At 41.6% G+C, this 17,899-nt stretch overlaps 4 protein-coding genes and 1 pseudogene across 4 annotated transcripts; all 5 read left to right on the top strand.

Annotated features, from left to right (window-relative positions):
* The first annotated feature begins 516 nt into the window (after nt 1-516).
* LOC126062384 (keratin, high-sulfur matrix protein, B2A-like) lies at nt 517-975 on the top strand. The gene has a single exon (XM_049859892.1). The coding sequence runs from the start codon at nt 517-519 to the stop codon at nt 973-975; it is 459 nt and encodes a 152-aa protein (XP_049715849.1).
* Nucleotides 976-2,287: 1,312 nt separating this feature from the next.
* On the top strand, nt 2,288-2,695 carry LOC126062385 (pre-mRNA-splicing regulator WTAP-like; annotated as a pseudogene).
* A 7,146-nt stretch (nt 2,696-9,841) lies between these two features.
* Nucleotides 9,842-10,408, top strand: LOC126062378 (keratin-associated protein 1-1-like). The gene has a single exon (XM_049859884.1). It carries the CDS (start codon nt 9,842-9,844, stop codon nt 10,406-10,408), a length of 567 nt encoding a protein of 188 aa, XP_049715841.1.
* Nucleotides 10,409-13,973: 3,565 nt separating this feature from the next.
* On the top strand, nt 13,974-14,432 carry LOC126062383 (keratin, high-sulfur matrix protein, B2A-like). Its single transcript, XM_049859890.1, has one exon. It carries the CDS (start codon nt 13,974-13,976, stop codon nt 14,430-14,432), a length of 459 nt encoding a protein of 152 aa, XP_049715847.1.
* Nucleotides 14,433-16,611: 2,179 nt separating this feature from the next.
* Nucleotides 16,612-16,983, top strand: LOC126063167 (keratin-associated protein 1-1-like). The gene has a single exon (XM_049861353.1). The coding sequence runs from the start codon at nt 16,612-16,614 to the stop codon at nt 16,981-16,983; it is 372 nt and encodes a 123-aa protein (XP_049717310.1).
* The last annotated feature ends 916 nt before the right edge of the window (nt 16,984-17,899 follow it).

Below are 17,899 nucleotides of genomic sequence, written 5' to 3'. Positions count from 1 at the left end.
GAGTTTCTATCTGGCTGATAGTTGAGACTATAATCTTATCAATCTAGAAAATAAAAATAAGGACAGTCATACATGAAGGGCAGTTAGTGGTTGTTTTTCCACTGGAAGGAGGAGGCTTGAGGTTTGGTGCATATGACCTGTAAACCACAACATCTTAAGGGTGAGAGTCACCTCCTCAGGTGATATGACCACAGGTGCAGAACTGAGGTTGAGGCTTGAGTGAAATTACAGCATTGTTTGAAAATGAAACATTAACATTTTTCCAAGGAGGAACACATTTGGTGAGTATTAGCTGAGCAATAAAGAAAAGCCAATTGGTAGATATACTTAAAATCACTCAGTATTTGAACAATCAGAGGGCCCCAGAAAAGCTAAAGAGTAATAAGATAAAAATGTTGTTTGTCACAAACAGAGGAACTGGCCAAGGCCTATATATAAAAGGCCCGAGGTGGAAGTCACAGCCAAAACTCAGAAACTTCTCCAAGCAACTCAACTCTCAGCCCAACGCCTGACACCATGGCCTGCTGCCACACCAGCTTCTGCGGGTTTCCCAGCTGCTCCGTCGATAAGACCTGTGGCTCCAACAGCTGCCAGCCACGCTGCGGTGAGACCAGCTGCTGCCAGCCAAGCTGCTTTGAGACCAGCTGCCAGCCACGCTGCTCTGAAACCAGCAGCTGCCAGCCAACTTGCCTCCAGAGCAGCTACTGCGGGACTGGCAGTGGCATTGTCGGTGGCATCAGCTCTGGCCAGGAAGGTGGCAATGGAGCTGTGAGCTACCGTGTCAGGTGGTGCCGCCCAGACTGCCGGGTGGAGGGCACCTCCCTGCCCCCCTGCTGTGTGGTGAGCTGCATCCCCCCATCCTGCTGCCAGCTGTACCAGGCCCAGGCCTCCTGCTGCCGTCCATCCTACTGTGGACAGTCCAGCTGCCGCCAAACCTGCTGCTGCCAGCCCACCTGCTGCCAACCCACCTGTTGAAAGCCTCCTTTTGATGGGAATCCTAAGAAAACAACCCTTTGAAACTAACCACCCGTCCAATGTAAAGTCCCAACAAACTTCTGAGCTCCACTGCCCATAACCCTGCTTGCAGTCCTCTGTCAAACAACTACAAAGTTTCCCTAGGATGTAAATTCACGTAAACTAAGGACTAAAAGTCCTTCAGACAACTAGTATCAACAGAAGTCCCGCAATGTGAACGAGATGTGTAAGCTTTTACAATAAATATTATCAGAAATATTTCAACAGCTCATTGGGACTCGGCTTTAATGAAATTTTTTATCTGATCTTCAGTGAAGTCATTATTGAAGCTTTCTTTTCTTTGGATTTTCTTAATGATATTGGGGTACTGGGATTTTTAAAGTTCTTAATAAATGTGGCATTGTACTATGGTTTTTCTTTATTCTTTTTTTTGTTTTTTTTTTTTTTTTAGCAGTAGTTTTTAAAAGGTGGTATTTCTTTCTTTCACCAACATTCTTCAGCCAAAATAAAAGAGCCCATGGGTGCTTAGAAACTATTTCCTGAGGGCCTCTTCTGTGCAAGAGGGTGGGTTAGATCTTCCAGAAAATAATTTTGCAAAAGGAATTTGAAGTCCTTCATCTTCTTAACTGCATTGCCAAACCCATTCATTTTATTCATGTATCACTCTGTACACAATTGCTCCAGTTATCAAGGCGATACAAAGGCTGCTTTAGTCAACAATTAGAGAGACCTAAACATGTTAAGGAGCCCTGGTGGCATAATGGTTAAGAGCTCAGCTGCTAACCAAAGGGTCAGCAGTTTGAATCCACCAACCCCTCCTTGGAAATCCTATGGCGCAGTTCTACTCTGTCCTATAGGGTCGCTATGAGTTGGAATCAACTCAATGGCAGCAGGTTTGGTTTTTGGTAAAAATGATAAAATAATGGCAAAAGATGTAAAGGCATCCTAAATTCTAGTCCCAGCTTTGTAACTAACATTCCATGAATTCCTGAGTAAGTCCTTTCACCTGCCTGGGCACTATTTCTAACGTGTAAAATAAGAGAACTGAGTTTTATTACTTACAACGTCTCTTCCAGGCATATGACAGCAGAGCATTTCCTGAACAGGTGTTCCACTGACAATTAAAAAACACGTATTGCTGGGCCATAGTTCTCTGGGCAGGGCCGGGCAGGCCCGAGGGAGAGCTCTGCCATAGGTGCCCCCAGGCCCAGACTCCTGCTGGGTACCTCCAGTCTCCTCCTCGCCTGTCCTCTCGAGGGGGGTGCAGGTGGGGCTGGCAGTGCAGAGGCACTGGGAGGCAACTTGTGATTCCAGATGACCAACGAAGAACCTCTTCCCAAAAAGGTTCGACTGAGTGAAACAGACTTCAAAGTTATGGCATGAGATGAGTTAACTCTAGCTTTGGAGGACAAGTACACAGACATGAACTCTAACGATGTAACTGGCTTAAGGGAGTCTGAAGAGAAACTAAAGCAACAACAGCAAGAGTCTGCACATAGGGAAAACATCCTTGTAAACAAGAGACGCAAGAGTGTGCTACTCAAATCCAGTACCTCAAGCAAGTCCAACAGCCTAGCGTTGCCCAACTGACATCAACAATGGTAGACCCAGCGGTCAACTTGTTTTTCCTAAAAATGAAAGGTGAACTGAAAGAGACTAAAGACAAACTGGAACAAGCCCCAAAGCACTGAGTGCCTGGAAGTCTACACCTGATAGGTAAACAAGTTATACTCCCCAGTCAAGGCTTCCCTGACAGTCCCACTACGAGAACGCTGTGGTGGGACAGCCAAGCACTAGTTTTCACACCAAGACTCAGATTTTTTGAGCCAAAAAAGCCACGTTGTTATACTGTCCAGCTTGTAATGGTTAATGTGAAACTTCCCAGATGAACCTAGGGTTTCAGCTTTTTTCTCTTTCCCCTCCCCTTGCTTCAGAGGCTGAAGAAGTGGCTACCTCCGAAAAATTTCCCTTCTAAGAATTTTAGACACCTGAGAAATGTTTGTCTGAAGAAAATAGTGGGAAAGACAGAAGTCTTAAGTCTGTGGCACAGAAGTCTTAAGTCTTCAGATAGTTTGGAGGAGATTTTAAATCATGAATTGAACATATAAAATTCCAGTAAAATGTAAAAATGGAATATGCATCGCTCTTAACCTTGAGCATAGTGAGTTAGAGACTGTATATTAGTTTTGCCAATAAGACTGTGGACTTTATGATTGTTGTTGAACTTCTGGGTCAAAATTTAAATGAGGTAATTTTGCCTTTCAAGGGTTTATTTGCTAAGAAAAAACTTTTTCTTTGTTTGAATTTTTTTTTAATTGTACTTTAGATGAAGGCTAACAGAACAAACTAGTTTCTCATTAAACAGTTAGTATACATATTGTTTTACGTCATTGGTTAACAACCCCACCACGTGTCAACACTCTCCCTTCTCAACCTTGGGTTCCCTATTACCAGCTTTCCTGTCCCCTCCTGCCTTCTCCTCCTTGCCCCTGGCCTGGTGTGCCCCTTTAGTCTGGTTTTGTTTTATGGGCCTGCCCAATCTTTGGCTGAAGGATGAACCTTGGAAGTGACTTCATTACTGAGCTGAAAGGGTGTCATACTCTCAGGGTTTTCTCCAGCCTCTGTCAGGCCAGCAAGTCTGGTCTTTTCTTTTTTGGGGGCTAGAATTTGGTTCCACATTTTAAGAACCAACTTTTAAGAGTCATGAGAGAACAAGTAGTTCATACACTTAACCGTTTAGTTTGGGGCTCTATGTTAATTGACTGAGCCTTAAATCAATGGTTTTAATCAATGGTGTGTTCTTTGAATGGTTGCTGTTGCTATAGACAACCTTACCAAGGACTGTACAAACATGGAAGTGTGGTTTTCAAAATCAGGTTTAGAAGATTTGAAGCATTATAAACATTCATTTCACAACTCGGTTGTACAAGGACATTGGCTGTGACGAGACTCCTGAGTTATTTTAGAAGTGAAATTGATTAAACCCCATTCCGTTCAACAGGCGCATGTTGAAAGAACATTGTCATGGTGTTACTTGAGGATGTTTTCCTTTGTTGTATTTGGGCCTTTTGTATTGCACTCGTGATGGTAAATGTGCCTTGAAATAGTTGTTTTTTTAAAGTTCAAGGAATACTATGATGATTTTGTTGTACTTTAACATTTTAATTTGGGGGGCTATGGAGAGCAGGTTGATTTTGGAAAAACTGTCACTGAGCTCTTCAGAGTGAAGGAAAAGGCTCTCTAGGCCTCATTTTTAAAAGATTTTCCAGCTAGTATCATAACAGAGAAGGAAATTGGACACTTGTAACTTTTTGACTTTTTATCCCAAGAGATTACAGTAGATATTAATGTGGGTCAGCTTCATAGGGTGCCTGCCAGAAGACTGGGGAGATGCTGTGTTGAACTGTGGACTAGTCTGAGCGAGACACTGTGAATTGAAAAAGGTATTAGTGATTATTTCTAGCAAATTTATTTGCTCATTTAGATAAATGAGGTATTGTTTTCTGCACGCTTCCATCCATGAATAAGGTAAATTTTTTTGTCAGATCATTCTCTAAGTCACCAACTTGAATTTTCGCTTGTTGATAATAGAGTCTAAGATGAGTGGAAGATAAATGTTTCAGCTTGTCCCAGGATTTAAGTGCAGTTTTAACAAAGGTGACTTGTTGTTGTTGTGTGCCATCTAGCCAATTCTAGCACATCATGACCCTATGGAACAGAGTAGAACTGCCCCATAGGGTTTCCTAGGCTGTAATATTTACGGGAACAAATCAACAGGTCTTTCAACCGCAGAGCTGTTGGGTGGGTTCAAACCACCAAACTTTCGGTTAGCAGCTGGGTACTTAACCGTTGCACCACCAGTTCTCTCTTAATCATTCAAATCAGCTGTAATACATCTGTGCTTTAGGGAACTGATTTGTGGGGCAGAAGGTGTGTTGAAGAAGTGGTTTCTGTGACTTTTTAGCAAAAAGTCCATTTCTAAAATTCTGTTTGTGGGGGTTGGAGGGTTTTGTGGATTGAGCTGTGTCTCCCTAAAGTGTGTTGACTAGGCCATGATTCCCAGTATTGTGTGATTGTCCACCGCTTTGTCATCTGATGTGATTTTCCTGTGTGTTGTAAATCCTACCTCTATGATGTTAATGAGCAGGATCAGAGGCAGTTATGTTAATGAGGCAGGACTCAATCAAGAAGATTAGGATGTATCTTGAGTCAATCTCTTTTCAGATATAAAAGAGAGAAGCAAACAGAGACAAGAGGACCTCCTATCACCAAGAAAGTAGTGCCAGGAGCAGAGCGAATCCTTTGGGTCCAGGTTCCTTGCACTGAGAAGCTCCTAGACTAGGGGAAGATTGATGACAAAGACCTTCCCTCAGAGCCGACAGAGAGAGAAAGCTTTCCCCTGGAGCTAGCACCCTGAATTTGGACTTTTAGCCTACTAGACTGTGAGAGAACAAATTTGTTTCTGTTAAAGCCATCCACTTGTGGTATTTCTGTTATACGGCACTAGTTAACTAAGAGAGAGGGTACCTAACATCTGTTTGAAATGAGGTTACTGTGCCAGCATTTAGGTCACAGTGGAAACAGCCTAAGTATTAGTGAGTCGAGAAGTAATTCATAAAGTGTATTATTAGTATTATTAGCATGTACTCAAATTTAGCCAGCACCTTTCTTAGCCACTTAGGTAACAGTCATTTTGCAGTCTATTTCTTTTTTCTTTTTATTTATTTTTTAATTAATAAGGTAATATATGCTCATGTACAATATTGAAACAGTGGAGAAAAGTAGAGATGGCAAGTGAGAGTCACTCCTGGATATGACATTGACCTTCCCCATTCTATTCTGTAGGAGCAGTGACCACTGATAAATTTCTTGGGTATCATCAAGATAATTTATACACACACGCAATCGTTTTATGCATATTGGTTTTAAACAAATGTGACTATACCATACATACAGATGTTTTGGATCTGGCTTCTTCTTCTTTCTTTGTTTCACTTAATCCCTTGGACATTTCCCCATCTTGTTAGTACATCTAGATTATTTTAATAATTACATAAGATTTTCATTATATTAATGATCATAATTTATTTTAATCACCTACAGATGAATTTTTGTTCTGTAAAAAATAAGCTATAAACCAGAGTATATGGGGTACTATAAACGCATTGTTAATTTGGAACAAATGCTCAGTCAACACTCGGTCTGGAATAATTTGAATAGGATTGTTTTCTTTCACTTACCTTTTTTCAGCTTTAATTTTGACAGAGAAGACTCACTGAATTAATTATCCTTTCTACTTTAGTTAAAATATTTAATTCCTGTGACGCATACATTTTAGAGAGATATGTTTCAGGATTTTGGCAGTTTTCAGTTTGCATTTAATAATTTAGGTAATTGTATATATATCTCTCCAAAAGAGTCTGGATCTCTTCCCTTTAATAACTAAGGCAAATGTACAACATCCATTCTTTTTTATAAATTCTTCACTCAGAAGAGTTTCTAATTGCTTTGTGGGTTCTTTTATTTTAGAATTGGGTTGGGTTTTTTGTTCTAATTTAAAGTTACTCCAAAGATAGCTACTTTGAATTGAATTCTCATCTTTTATTTTTGTGATGTGATGTAAACGTAATGTGAATTTTACATGACATAGTTAATAAAATGAAGTAAAATTACAGAATGTTTAAAAAAAAAAAAAACAACCTATTGCTGTCGAGTTGATTCTGACTCATGGTGACCCTGTGTATTACAGAGTAGAACTGACCCATAGGGTTTTCTTGGCTGTCTTTACAGAAGCAGATCACCAGGTCTTTCTTCTGTGGCACTGTTGGGTATTTTTGAACCAACAACCTTTAGGTTAGAGGTTGAGTGCAAAAAAATTTGTGCCACCCAAGGACCTTCCACTGACAATCAGCTCCTTCGAATGACCAAAAAAGAAAAATATGCAATGATCAAATAATGTTGCATTTATTATCGCCATCTTGGGGGTTCACAAAGCACATTAGAATATTAAAAGGAATGAGAAGCCCTGAAATAAAGGAACCTCTATAACGATCACTCCCAAACTAATTTAACCAAGGGATCCTCTATTCACTTAATGCCTATTAACACCCCATAACAGTGTTCTTCAAAACATACTTTGGAAAATGATGAGAGGGAATAGCGACTGGTAATAATACCTTTAAAATCTTCTCATGTCTTATGAAGCAGCAAATAAGTGCTTATTGCAGGGATAGATTTAAATGAACATGAAATTGGCCATACACCATCCCCATTCTTACTGTAATCTCTAAAGAGAGTTCTAGAATGCATAAAGGATGAAACGAAAGACACGTGATGAGGTTTCCATTCCAAGGGATAAAATCTTAGGTCATAAAATTAAATGGTGGAGTCTCCACTGCTCCAACTTTATGAGAATTAGAAAAAGTCACCACTTTTGGGTAGGTGTAGCTCCAGGGGTGCACAGCTTCCTAAGTCTATGCATCTTTGCGTGAAGAATAAGGTTGGATCTACCTTTTACTTAGAAGCACCAAGAAGACCTATACTGGCAATCAGGAGAGAAGAGAAAGATAGTGTCACTTGGTTTAGGATAAAAAGTTGGGGGGTGAGAGGAGGTCTTTGAAGTTTACATGTGGTCCAGCCAAGGTCACTAGGATGGGAGCCAAGAACAGAAGCCCTAGGCAGGAATGGCGTGTACACTTGGCTCATGCATTGGCCATGTCTTATCTCTCAAAAATCTGAGTACAGCAGATGCAACTGGGTTAGAGAACTGATAGAGGTTAAGGAACTAGTGAACCTCCAAAACTTCTAACTAGAAAACAAGAACTTCTATCTTAAAGGAAAACGACTCAAAGCATTAATATCTTTAAACAGAAGTCAGATATTCAAGAATCACAAATACACCCTTTCTTCTTATGGTACTAGAACTTCTGATCACCATAACTTAAATGAAACCAAGGAGAACAGCACAGTGATAAAAACTTTTTAAAATCTAAAGGAACTAGTGCTTCCTTTCTACCAAGAAGACCAAGAATAGGGGTGCCCAACATTTGAAAAGGAAAGAAAATCTACACAGAGAAACATTATGAATAACTGGAACTTTTAACTCTCTTTTCATGGAAACCAATCAAGAAGAAATGGATTTAAGTGGTAGGAGGCAGGATTCTGCTTACATTTTATTTTCTTAGTTTATTTGGGAAGTAAGACGTTAGTTCTTTATTCTGTGGCAGAGGAGTAGCGTTCTCAAATTTTAGATGTCATACATTATTCTTAATTCTCTAAGGGCAACTAAGAGCATACAAGGAAGGTGTCAGAAACATTAAGATTGAATGAAGTTATGAGGGAAATGTTGAAAACAGCACCCCAAGAGGAAATCACAGAAACGGTGGTCCAATATGCTATGCTACGCTCTGCAGTGCTCTTGTCAGTATGTATTTTCAACTCCTTAAACATCTGACCCTTTTGGAAGGTGAGATAACAAATCTTTTTAGTATCAAAGACTCTGCTGAATTGAGCTGCAAATTTCATAGCTCCTGAGATTGTAAGAATGACACAGCCACATACTTTAAGCATCCATCAGTGAAAAATTAGCTAATCAAACAATCTGTGATATAGACTTTCTGAAGGACAAGAAGCAAGAAATTCACAGTGAGCCATACCTTTTTAAATTCAAATTTGATGTGGGATTTGAAAATATCTGATACACAGCCTTATTCACGGTAAGCCCTGCCTTTCTTCCCTTTACTGTCAAAAAAGTTAGTGGCTACCAGGGGTGGGTAGAAGGAAGGGGGAAAGGAAGATGGAATGCTTAGGGGACACTGAGCATCTCTGTTAAGGGTGACAGAAAAGTTCAGGAAAGATTAACGGTGATAGTTTAACATGAGGAACATAATTAATGTCACTGAACTGTACATGTGAAGAATGTAGAAATGGCAAATGTTTTGTTACTCATAATTTACCACAATTAAAAAAAAGGAGGGGGAGAAGAAATGTCCATAAAAAAGTGGGAAATTTTTCACATCTGGTTTTTTCTCTGATTTCCCCTAGAATGGCTGCTTATATAAAAAAGAGGGAGTTGACTATAGCAGTTAAAAGAGTTTACTCTGGAGACAGATGGTATGGATTCAAATCTCAGATTCGCCTCTTGTTAGTGTAAACTTGGACAAGTTACTTAAATCTGCTTGTGGCTCAGTTTCCTCACATGGATAATGGGAATACCACTAGTACATACATTTTAGGATTATTGTGAAAATTTGGTGAATTGATACGTGCAAAGTCTCAGAACCATTTAGGCACATAATAAGTGTTTAAAAAAAAAAAAGAAGAAGAAGTTACGGATAACAATTCAGCCACATTTCCCAGGCCCAAGAAGACATCCCTTCCTGGTCAGCTGAATCTAGTCAAAGTACGTCAGCATCAAAGTGAAGGAGAGAAAGGTAGAGTAGGGACAGCAGTCAACATCAGGGGCTATGCTGCAGAGAATTAATCTGTCATGGGAGAACCAAGAGCCCAATTATAAGAGTAAACATTGGGTAACACTGACACTCAAATGAAGTGTCAATTATTATTTGGGCAACAAGCAAATTTTAACAAATATGAATCCTAATGACTACTTGACCATGGAGAAGAATCCTAATTGAAGATCAAACAAAATCAACCTTCAAAGGCATTCAGAGGGTTGAACAACTAACTCAGGGGCAGACCAATCATCATTCGGAAGCAAATTATTTAAACATAAACAAGGAAGAGACTTTGGGAATTATGTAAACAGTAGCTGGCCAAGGCTTATAAAAGGCCCTCCATGGAAGTCACTAGCAAAAGCTCAGAAACTTCTCCAGACAACCCAACTCTCAATCCAACTTCTGACACCATGGCCTGCTGCCACACTAGCTTTTGTGGGTTTCCCAGCTGCTCCACCGGCGGGACCTGTGGCTCCAGCTGCAGTCAACCAAGCTGCTGTGAGACTAGCTGCTGCCAGCCCACCTGCTACCAAACCACCAGCTGCCAGCCCACCTGCTGCCAGACCACCAGCTGCCAGCCCACCTGCTACCCGACCACCAGCTGCCAGCCCACCTGCTGCCAGCCCACCAGCTGCCAGCCCACCTGCTGCCAGACCACCAGCTGCCAGCAGTTGACCTGCTTCCAGACTGGCTGCTGTGGGACTGGCGGTGGCATCAATAGTGGCATCGTCAGTGGCATCGGCTCTGGCCAGGAAGGTGGCAGTGGAGCTGTGAGCTACCGTGTCAGGTGGTGCCGCCCAGACTGCCGGGTGGAGGGCACCTCCCTGCCCCCCTGCTGTGTGGCGAGCTGCATCCCCCCATCCTGCTGCCAGCTGTACCAGGCCCAGGCCTCCTGCTGCCGTCCATCCTACTGTGGACAGTCCAGCTGCCGCCAAGTCTGCTGCTGCCAGCCCACCTGCTCTGAGCCCTCTTGCTAAAGGCCGGGTTGCTGATTTTCCATTTGCCCAGGACAGAGTATCTCTGAACTGATCTTCAGTCACCCCTGCACCACTAACAAGTTCTTGAACTTTGATTTGGCTTTTGTTGTGGGGCCTCACAGACCTATCTGTTTCCCTTCAACACTGAAAGATCTCTCCACTGAGGACGCCAAAACACAAATTTGACTCAAGAAACAGGAAAAGAAATTCTTCTGGGACTGGCCCTCAGCAGGTACTTGACCCCACCCTCTGAGGTTCATTGCTGCCAAACGCATGGGGAAACGGGGAACTTCCGTCTTTCTCAGATACCTTCGCCTCTCCTACCCACCGTCCTGCAAATTGCACTTCCTATGATATGGGAATGTTATACCAATATCTAATAAATTATATCAGTTTGATCTAGCAAACATATCTTGTTTTCTTCCTTGAGCGTGCTCCTGGTGCATATTTTATACAACGTGACATGAAAGATTTTAGTTTGTTTTTGATACCTGACATTGCTCATCTGATCCCACGCCAGGAAATTTGATTGGGTCCAGTGGAGGCTCATCTCCATAAAAGATACAGTAAGCGTGGTTAAGTGGCATATACTCCATTGCCATTTCCTGGCCTCACACAGTACTTTTCTCAACCAGAAAGTCAGAGAAGCCAGAGATCCTGAATCTTGTGACAGAATACTACTTAGGAGGAGTGGTCTCTCAGGCTGCCTTCATTGTATGCTAATAAATCACACCTTCCATTCACATGCAGCCTTCTGTGTAGAGCAAGAGAAATATAAGGAAATTTCTCTGAGGAAATATACTCTAAATCAGAGATTTTGCTCCAAACATTTTTTTTCCCCCGTTATCTTAAGAAGATATGGGCATAAAAAAGTTTTGCTCTATTTTTGCAGTAAATAAATCTATTTTAGTTTAAAATGCTCACTTAACAGACATACACACCTATTTATTACATGTAGATGTGCCTTTATATGCAATGTACACACACATTAAATGTATGCACATTTAAACACAAGTAAAAGGGAATGTTTTACAAATTTCCAGACAAGGTCAGGATTAATTCATGATTGTTTCAGCTCACAGAACTGAAGGTATTTTCTTACGAAAATATTACCTTGGTTAAAATTATACAATGCATTATTCATTCTAGGATTAATGAAAAGGGGGAGATTAGAAAGAATGAATAAAAGATAACATGTAAGCAAAGAATCAATTCTCCTGAAAATATCATCTAGAGTCCTGATTCAAGCCAGGAATTACTCTTGAACCAGAGTAGAAATGGAGACACATTCTGTCCTCGGGCCCCTTTGGTTCTAACTGCTGACCAATCTCAGGTATCACTACTTAGTTGCTCCTGCTAAAGAATAAAATAAAATAAAATGGCAAGTGCCTTTTGGTAAAATGCAAATTCATCTTTTCATCATTGCCATACACTGCTAAGCATTCATTCACTCTTTTATTCAACAAGCATTTGCTGAGGACCTTCAGGCAAGGTAGTGTGGGAGGTGCTCTGTGCTCTGTACCAAGGCGAATCAGACCTGGGCAGCTCATGCCTTCAGGGAATGAATGATCTGGTACAGCAATTACACACTCGAAGCCCTGGACAGTGTCTCAGAAATGATCTCTTTTTTACAGATGAACAAACCAACATTCCGAGGGATTAAGTGATTTGTCTCAGCTTGCACAGCCAATTAGTGATATAGCCAGTTTAAGAAGCCCATTAAGTTTAATTAAGTTAATTCTCGGTTAAGAGCTTAGTTCCCTAAGCCTTGTGACCGTGCCTAACTACCTAAGCCTGGACCTACTTAAGTCCCTTTCGGGTTAAAATTCTCTCTGTATATATTTAATTCAAGCCCACAAACTGAAAACTACAGGGGAGGATAGATTATGGTATGGTCATACTCTGGGATATCATACAGTTATTAAAAAGAATGAATACAATGTACAGTAGACCCAAACTTTATTGACATAAAGGTATATGTTTACACATGCTGGTTTATATTGGCAGAAGTGTGGAGTATGCGCCAAGCTGTTAATATTGATGATCTCCAGAGTACTGGTTTTGGAAGGGATGTATGTAGAAGCAGGGGAATAGTGATGTAACTTTATATGCCTCTGTAGTGTTTGACTTGCTACAACACATCCACTACTGTTGTTGTGTACGCATCGAGTTGATTTTGACCCATAGTGACCCTATATGACAGAGCAGAACTACCCAGTAGGGTTTCCTAGGCTGTAATCTTTACGGGGGCAGATCACCAGGTCTTTTCTCCTGCAGAATAGCTTGTGGGTTTGAACTACTGACCTTTTATTTAGCAGCCAAGTGCTTAACCATTGCACCACCATGACTCCTTCATCCACTACTAGTATATATTTTTAATTTAGCAGAGTCGAAAACATCTACAAGCAAAAGTCATTATGGGTTTCAGTTGACGAAAATATCTCTTGGGATATGTACATTGATGACTGAAGTTAAGAACACTGTTTAGAGTTCTAATGATCCTATAGCTGGCAAAACTGATCACAGAAAGGCATATTTCCTTTGGATACTGATGTTGGTAGCTCATGTTTTGATGACAATAATATTAATCTTTCCAAGTCTGGACAAATTGTTTATGAAGTCATGATCCTTAACTGAGTAACCACTTAGGAAGAATGTATTCCATTTAGATAAACTCTGCCCAGGGCTTCAAACCAGCTCATCCCAGTTCAGCCATGTCTGATGAAGTGAAACTGGAATGGACAAAATTTTGTAAAATGTGGGTGAACTGGAATGATGAATGGAATGGGAAAAATTATGGGTCAATGCCCTGCTGGAAACTAAATATCCCTCTTAGAAAACAAGGGCACTGCGTGCATTGCATAGCCCCAAAATCTCTTGAACAGCCAAGTGGGAAACAGCGGTGCCTTGCCCAAAGATGGTGACCAATCACGCTGCTTTGAATGCGTGTTGCTCTCCATAGTCCTGGCAATAATCCAATCTCCCTCATCAGTCTCCTGAAAGGGCTTGCTAGGCCTCTTTGGAGTGTCCCATTCCAGGGCTTCAACCCATAATTTTTCCGGTTCCATTTACTGTTCCTCTTCACCCAAAATTTGAAAATTTGGGTCTGTTCCAATTTCCCTTTGTCAGGCATGACCGAACTGGTTCAAACCAGTTTGAAGTCCTGACTCAGCCTAAAGGTTATCACAGGGCACACATGACAAACAGACACAGAGCAACGCTTGGTCTAGTGGTCTAGTCTGCCATGTGACTTGCATGAAGAGGCACTGTCATAGATTGGCTTCTGTGATGAGCATTCACTTAGTCCAGAGGGCATAGAAGAGACATAATGAGGCTTAATTGAGCAATGACCAAAGCAGGCAATTGAAAGGCTATTTATAACTTCCCTAAACAACTCATGTAAGCCAATCAGAGACCAACTTTGTAATTGGTATCAAGGAAAGAGGCCAACTGCTAGGGAAATACGCAGCTCTAGGAAATATATAAAAAGGCCCGGGGTGGAAGTCACAGCCAAAACTCAGAAATTTCTCCAAGCAACCCAACTCTCAACCCAACTCTTGACACCATGGCCTGCTGCCACACCAGCTTCTGTGGGTTTCCCAGCTGCTCCATCGATAAGACCTGTGGCTCCAACAGCTGCCAGCCACGCTGCGGTGAGACCAGCTGCTGCCAGCCAAGCTGCTTTGAGACCAGCTGCCAGCCACGCTGCTCTGAAACCAGCAGCTGCCAGCCAACTTGCCTCCAGAGCAGCTACTGCGGGACTGGCAGTGGCATTGTCGGTGGCATCAGCTCTGGCCAGGAAGGTGGCAGTGGAGCTGTGAGCTACCGTGTCAGGTGGTGCCGCCCAGACTGCCGGGTGGAGGGCACCTCCCTGCCCCCCTGCTGTGTGGCGAGCTGCACCCCCCCATCCTGCTGCCAGCTGTACCAGGCCCAGGCCTCCTGCTGCCGTCCATCCTACTGTGGACAGTCCAGCTGCCGCCAAACCTGCTGCTGCCAGCCCATCTGCTCTGAGCCCATCTGCTAAAGGCCAGGTTGCTGATCAGTTAAGAATGAAAGGAGGAGGGTAGGAAAACTGCACTCACCTGAAGTGTTCAATTTTCTCTTGAATGCTAGGTATCATCTATGAAAAATAACGAAATCTTAGGGACCCCTTAGATGTGCTTAACTCACTGAAAACAGGCATCAAGCAGAGTGTTCCATGTCATCTATCTGGCTTCAGCAGGGCACCAGCATGGCCAGTTCTTCATTCCAGTGACATCACTGGCCTCCTCCCTATTTCTTCATCTTCATGCATTTCCAGACCTGCTTTCTCCTTGAATGTCTTCTGTCAATTTCAAATAAAATGTTTAAATGTGCAAAGCAAACTGAGTTACTGTCCTCCTTCTACCTTTAAGCTTGACTAACTGTAGCTCGAATTCAAGAAGAGTGGATTTGTGTTTTGATGATACACATAAAATCTAAACTAGGAAGACCAAATATAAATTAAATTATGCTTGAGTCCATCAGTTAACCAAGTGCCCTGTGCATTAAATAGTCTTTATAGTTCCTCAAATGCTCACGTGCCCTAGCATATTACAATTAGGTCTAGACTGATAAGGCCACTTTCAGTTAAAATTTTCAGGTTGATCAAAGCTATGGTATTCCTATCTAGATGTTATGGATAACATCTTTAATCTCTTTCCATTTAGTACACTAAATGTTCTCTTCCATGCATGCCCAATATGTAAAGAAATTTTAAGACCTACGAAATAAGTTTTAAATGTACAGCTACCAGATACCATTTCTAAGAGCACTTAGCTTCTTCCTATGCCTTAGTCTATCACATTCTTCCCACTGGTCTCCAAATTGCTTTCTATATGTCACCTCTCGAAATTCACCTACCTTTACTATACGCACGTATGAGTTCTGTCTCTGGTCTAAACGATAGGAGAGCAAACACGGAGAGTACTGAGTTCACCCATCACCATTGGTGGGACAGATGCTGAAGAAATCTGAAACAGTTATATTTTGTACTTTGCAACCCAACTTGCGGAAAGTCTCTTAAGAAGTCAACACAAACGTAGAACAACGACAAAATAATGGCTTCTTGCATTTAATTTTTCAAGGCATCATTGAAATTGTGTGTGAAACGTACAAGGTACAAATGGGATACAAACATATGACACTTCTAAGTTATTTACCAGCTCCCAGCACTTACCTCTATCATTTAATTGTGGTAATAATGGATCACATACAAGAACAAGAACTTCAGAGAAGAATAAAGTAGACGGCAGTGTATTCTTCAAAGTGTTGTAACTCCTAGATGTTTTTTCCTAAGCCTTGATTCAACTACTAAGTCTAGAAAGAAATAATTCAACAGTTCCTAGACTTTTTAACAAGGACTCCTTCATAAGAGGTACTATAGCTTGGAAGTTCTGTTTAACTTCATAGCACTTATAAGTGGTACAGGTGTCCACGAATCATGCCTTTTACTCTACCCTTTCAAAAAGAGAGCCAATAAATATTTATTAAAGTTCTGCCATAAGCGAGGCCCTCTGCTGAATGTCTTCATATACTTTGCCATTTTATTCATATGAGAAGATTCCCGGCCTGAAACACGAGTTATATTTTACACATTCCAAATTAGTTGAAAGCAAGAAAGCTATAATAGTAATTTGCTTTGATGTTGGAATAAATAAGTTGGTAGCTTTTAATCATGCATGGCCAAAGGTACCCCTTAAATTCAGTGGACACCCTGATGTCCTAAATTCAAGAGAATTCAGTCTATATATCCAGAAGGAAGAAATGGTGATTAAAAATAAGAGCACAATTATTACCCTTAACTTTAGACACGTGGGCATACCGTCACATGGAATAACTACCTATACAAAATAAGGGTGGCGACTTGGATTAAAATGGAGGGAGTCTTTGAACATGGAAAACCACAAACATATTCCAAAGAGCAAAGGTTTGATGACAAATTCTAATGAAACTATAAAACAAGGCAATTTCCAAACTGCTACTAATAATGCATCATAAGTATTTCAACATACGCCGACCAGAGGACCACTGAGGAACAAATTTAAACAAAAACAAGGAAGATATGCTAAGAATTTTAATAAACAGCGTTCAGCTGAGGTATATAAAAGGCCCCATGTGGAAGTCACAGCCAAAACTCAGAAACTTCTCCAAAAAAACCCACTCTCAACCCAGCTCCTGACACCATGGCCTGCTGCCACACCAGCTTCTGTGGGTTTCCCAGCTGCTCCACCGGTGGGACCTGTGGCTCCAGCTGCTGCCAGCCAAGCTGCTTTGAGACCAGCTGCTTCGGGACTGGTGGCGGCATCGTCGGTGGCATCAGCTCTGGCCAGGAAGGTGGCAGTGGAGCTGTGAGCTACCGTGTCAGGTGGTGCCGCCCAGACTGCCGGGTGGAGGGCACCTCCCTGCCCCCCTGCTGTGTGGCGAGCTGCACCCCCCCATCCTGCTGCCAGCTGTACCAGGCCCAGGCCTCCTGCTGCCGTCCATCCTACTGTGGACAGTCCAGCTGCCGCCAAACCTGCTGCTGCCAGCCCATCTGCTCTGAGTCCATTTGCTAAAGGCCAGGTTGCTGATTTTCAATTTGCCCAGAACACAGTATCTCTGGACTGATCATCTCCTCAATCACCTCTGTTTTTAGACTTCTTTTTTTTGTGTGGCAGCTAGCAAGTATATGAGCCTCACAGTTCTACCTGATTCCATTCTGCAATGAATAGTTTTATCCTCCTCTGCAGACAAAGAAATGATGTGAGCCCACTTGCAGTTTCTCACGTTGCTTAAAAAAAAATTGCTTAGGATAGAGTATTTCTGATTTGCCTGTAGGGTTGAAAATGACTGACATGCTGTAGAATTTATCCTTGAGAACTGTCCACAAGGCTAATTTTTGCCTTCTTTGTGATCTACTTTTAGTTTCTATTTACCTACCTTTTTTTCCCGAACACCGAAGGCACCAGAGTTTAGCTAAGGGAAATCCCTCAGATGTCACCATGAAGAATGGAAGCAATTTACTCAACATTCAGCTTTTAAGAAGTAGGCTGGACATTTCCCTGTTTCAATATCTGATTTCATCCTTTGGATCATAATGATCTTACCTGTTGGTTGTTTCAATATCTGTGATACCGTGTCTTCTGTCATGCCCTAATAAATGTTATATACTGGGCAAAGAAACCATCGTCTTTGTTTTGACTTGTACATAAGGTGGGTTAAAAAAAAAAAAAAAGTTAGCCGCTTATAATTCGAGAATGTCTACTTGAAAGAAGTTCATTTGGTTCTGTTATTAAGGGACTGAAGTTATATACTGTATTCATTTGTTCACTCAATAAAAAATTGACCATCCATTTCTCAGGCAGGGACTATGGAGATCAGAATTATCAAAATAATTCTTATCTTTGAGGAGCTTAGTATCCAGAAAGAGAAAATATATGTGTGGAAGTAACTACTTAATGTGATGAGATAAACTGCATTCTCACAGCAGCT

The sequence above is a fragment of the Elephas maximus genome, chromosome 19, assembly GCF_024166365.1.
Source record: "Elephas maximus indicus isolate mEleMax1 chromosome 19, mEleMax1 primary haplotype, whole genome shotgun sequence".
Classification (NCBI taxonomy): Eukaryota; Metazoa; Chordata; class Mammalia; order Proboscidea; family Elephantidae; genus Elephas; species Elephas maximus.
The sequence above is the reverse complement of the archived record's forward strand: the minus strand, read 5'-3'. Positions and strand labels throughout refer to the sequence as shown.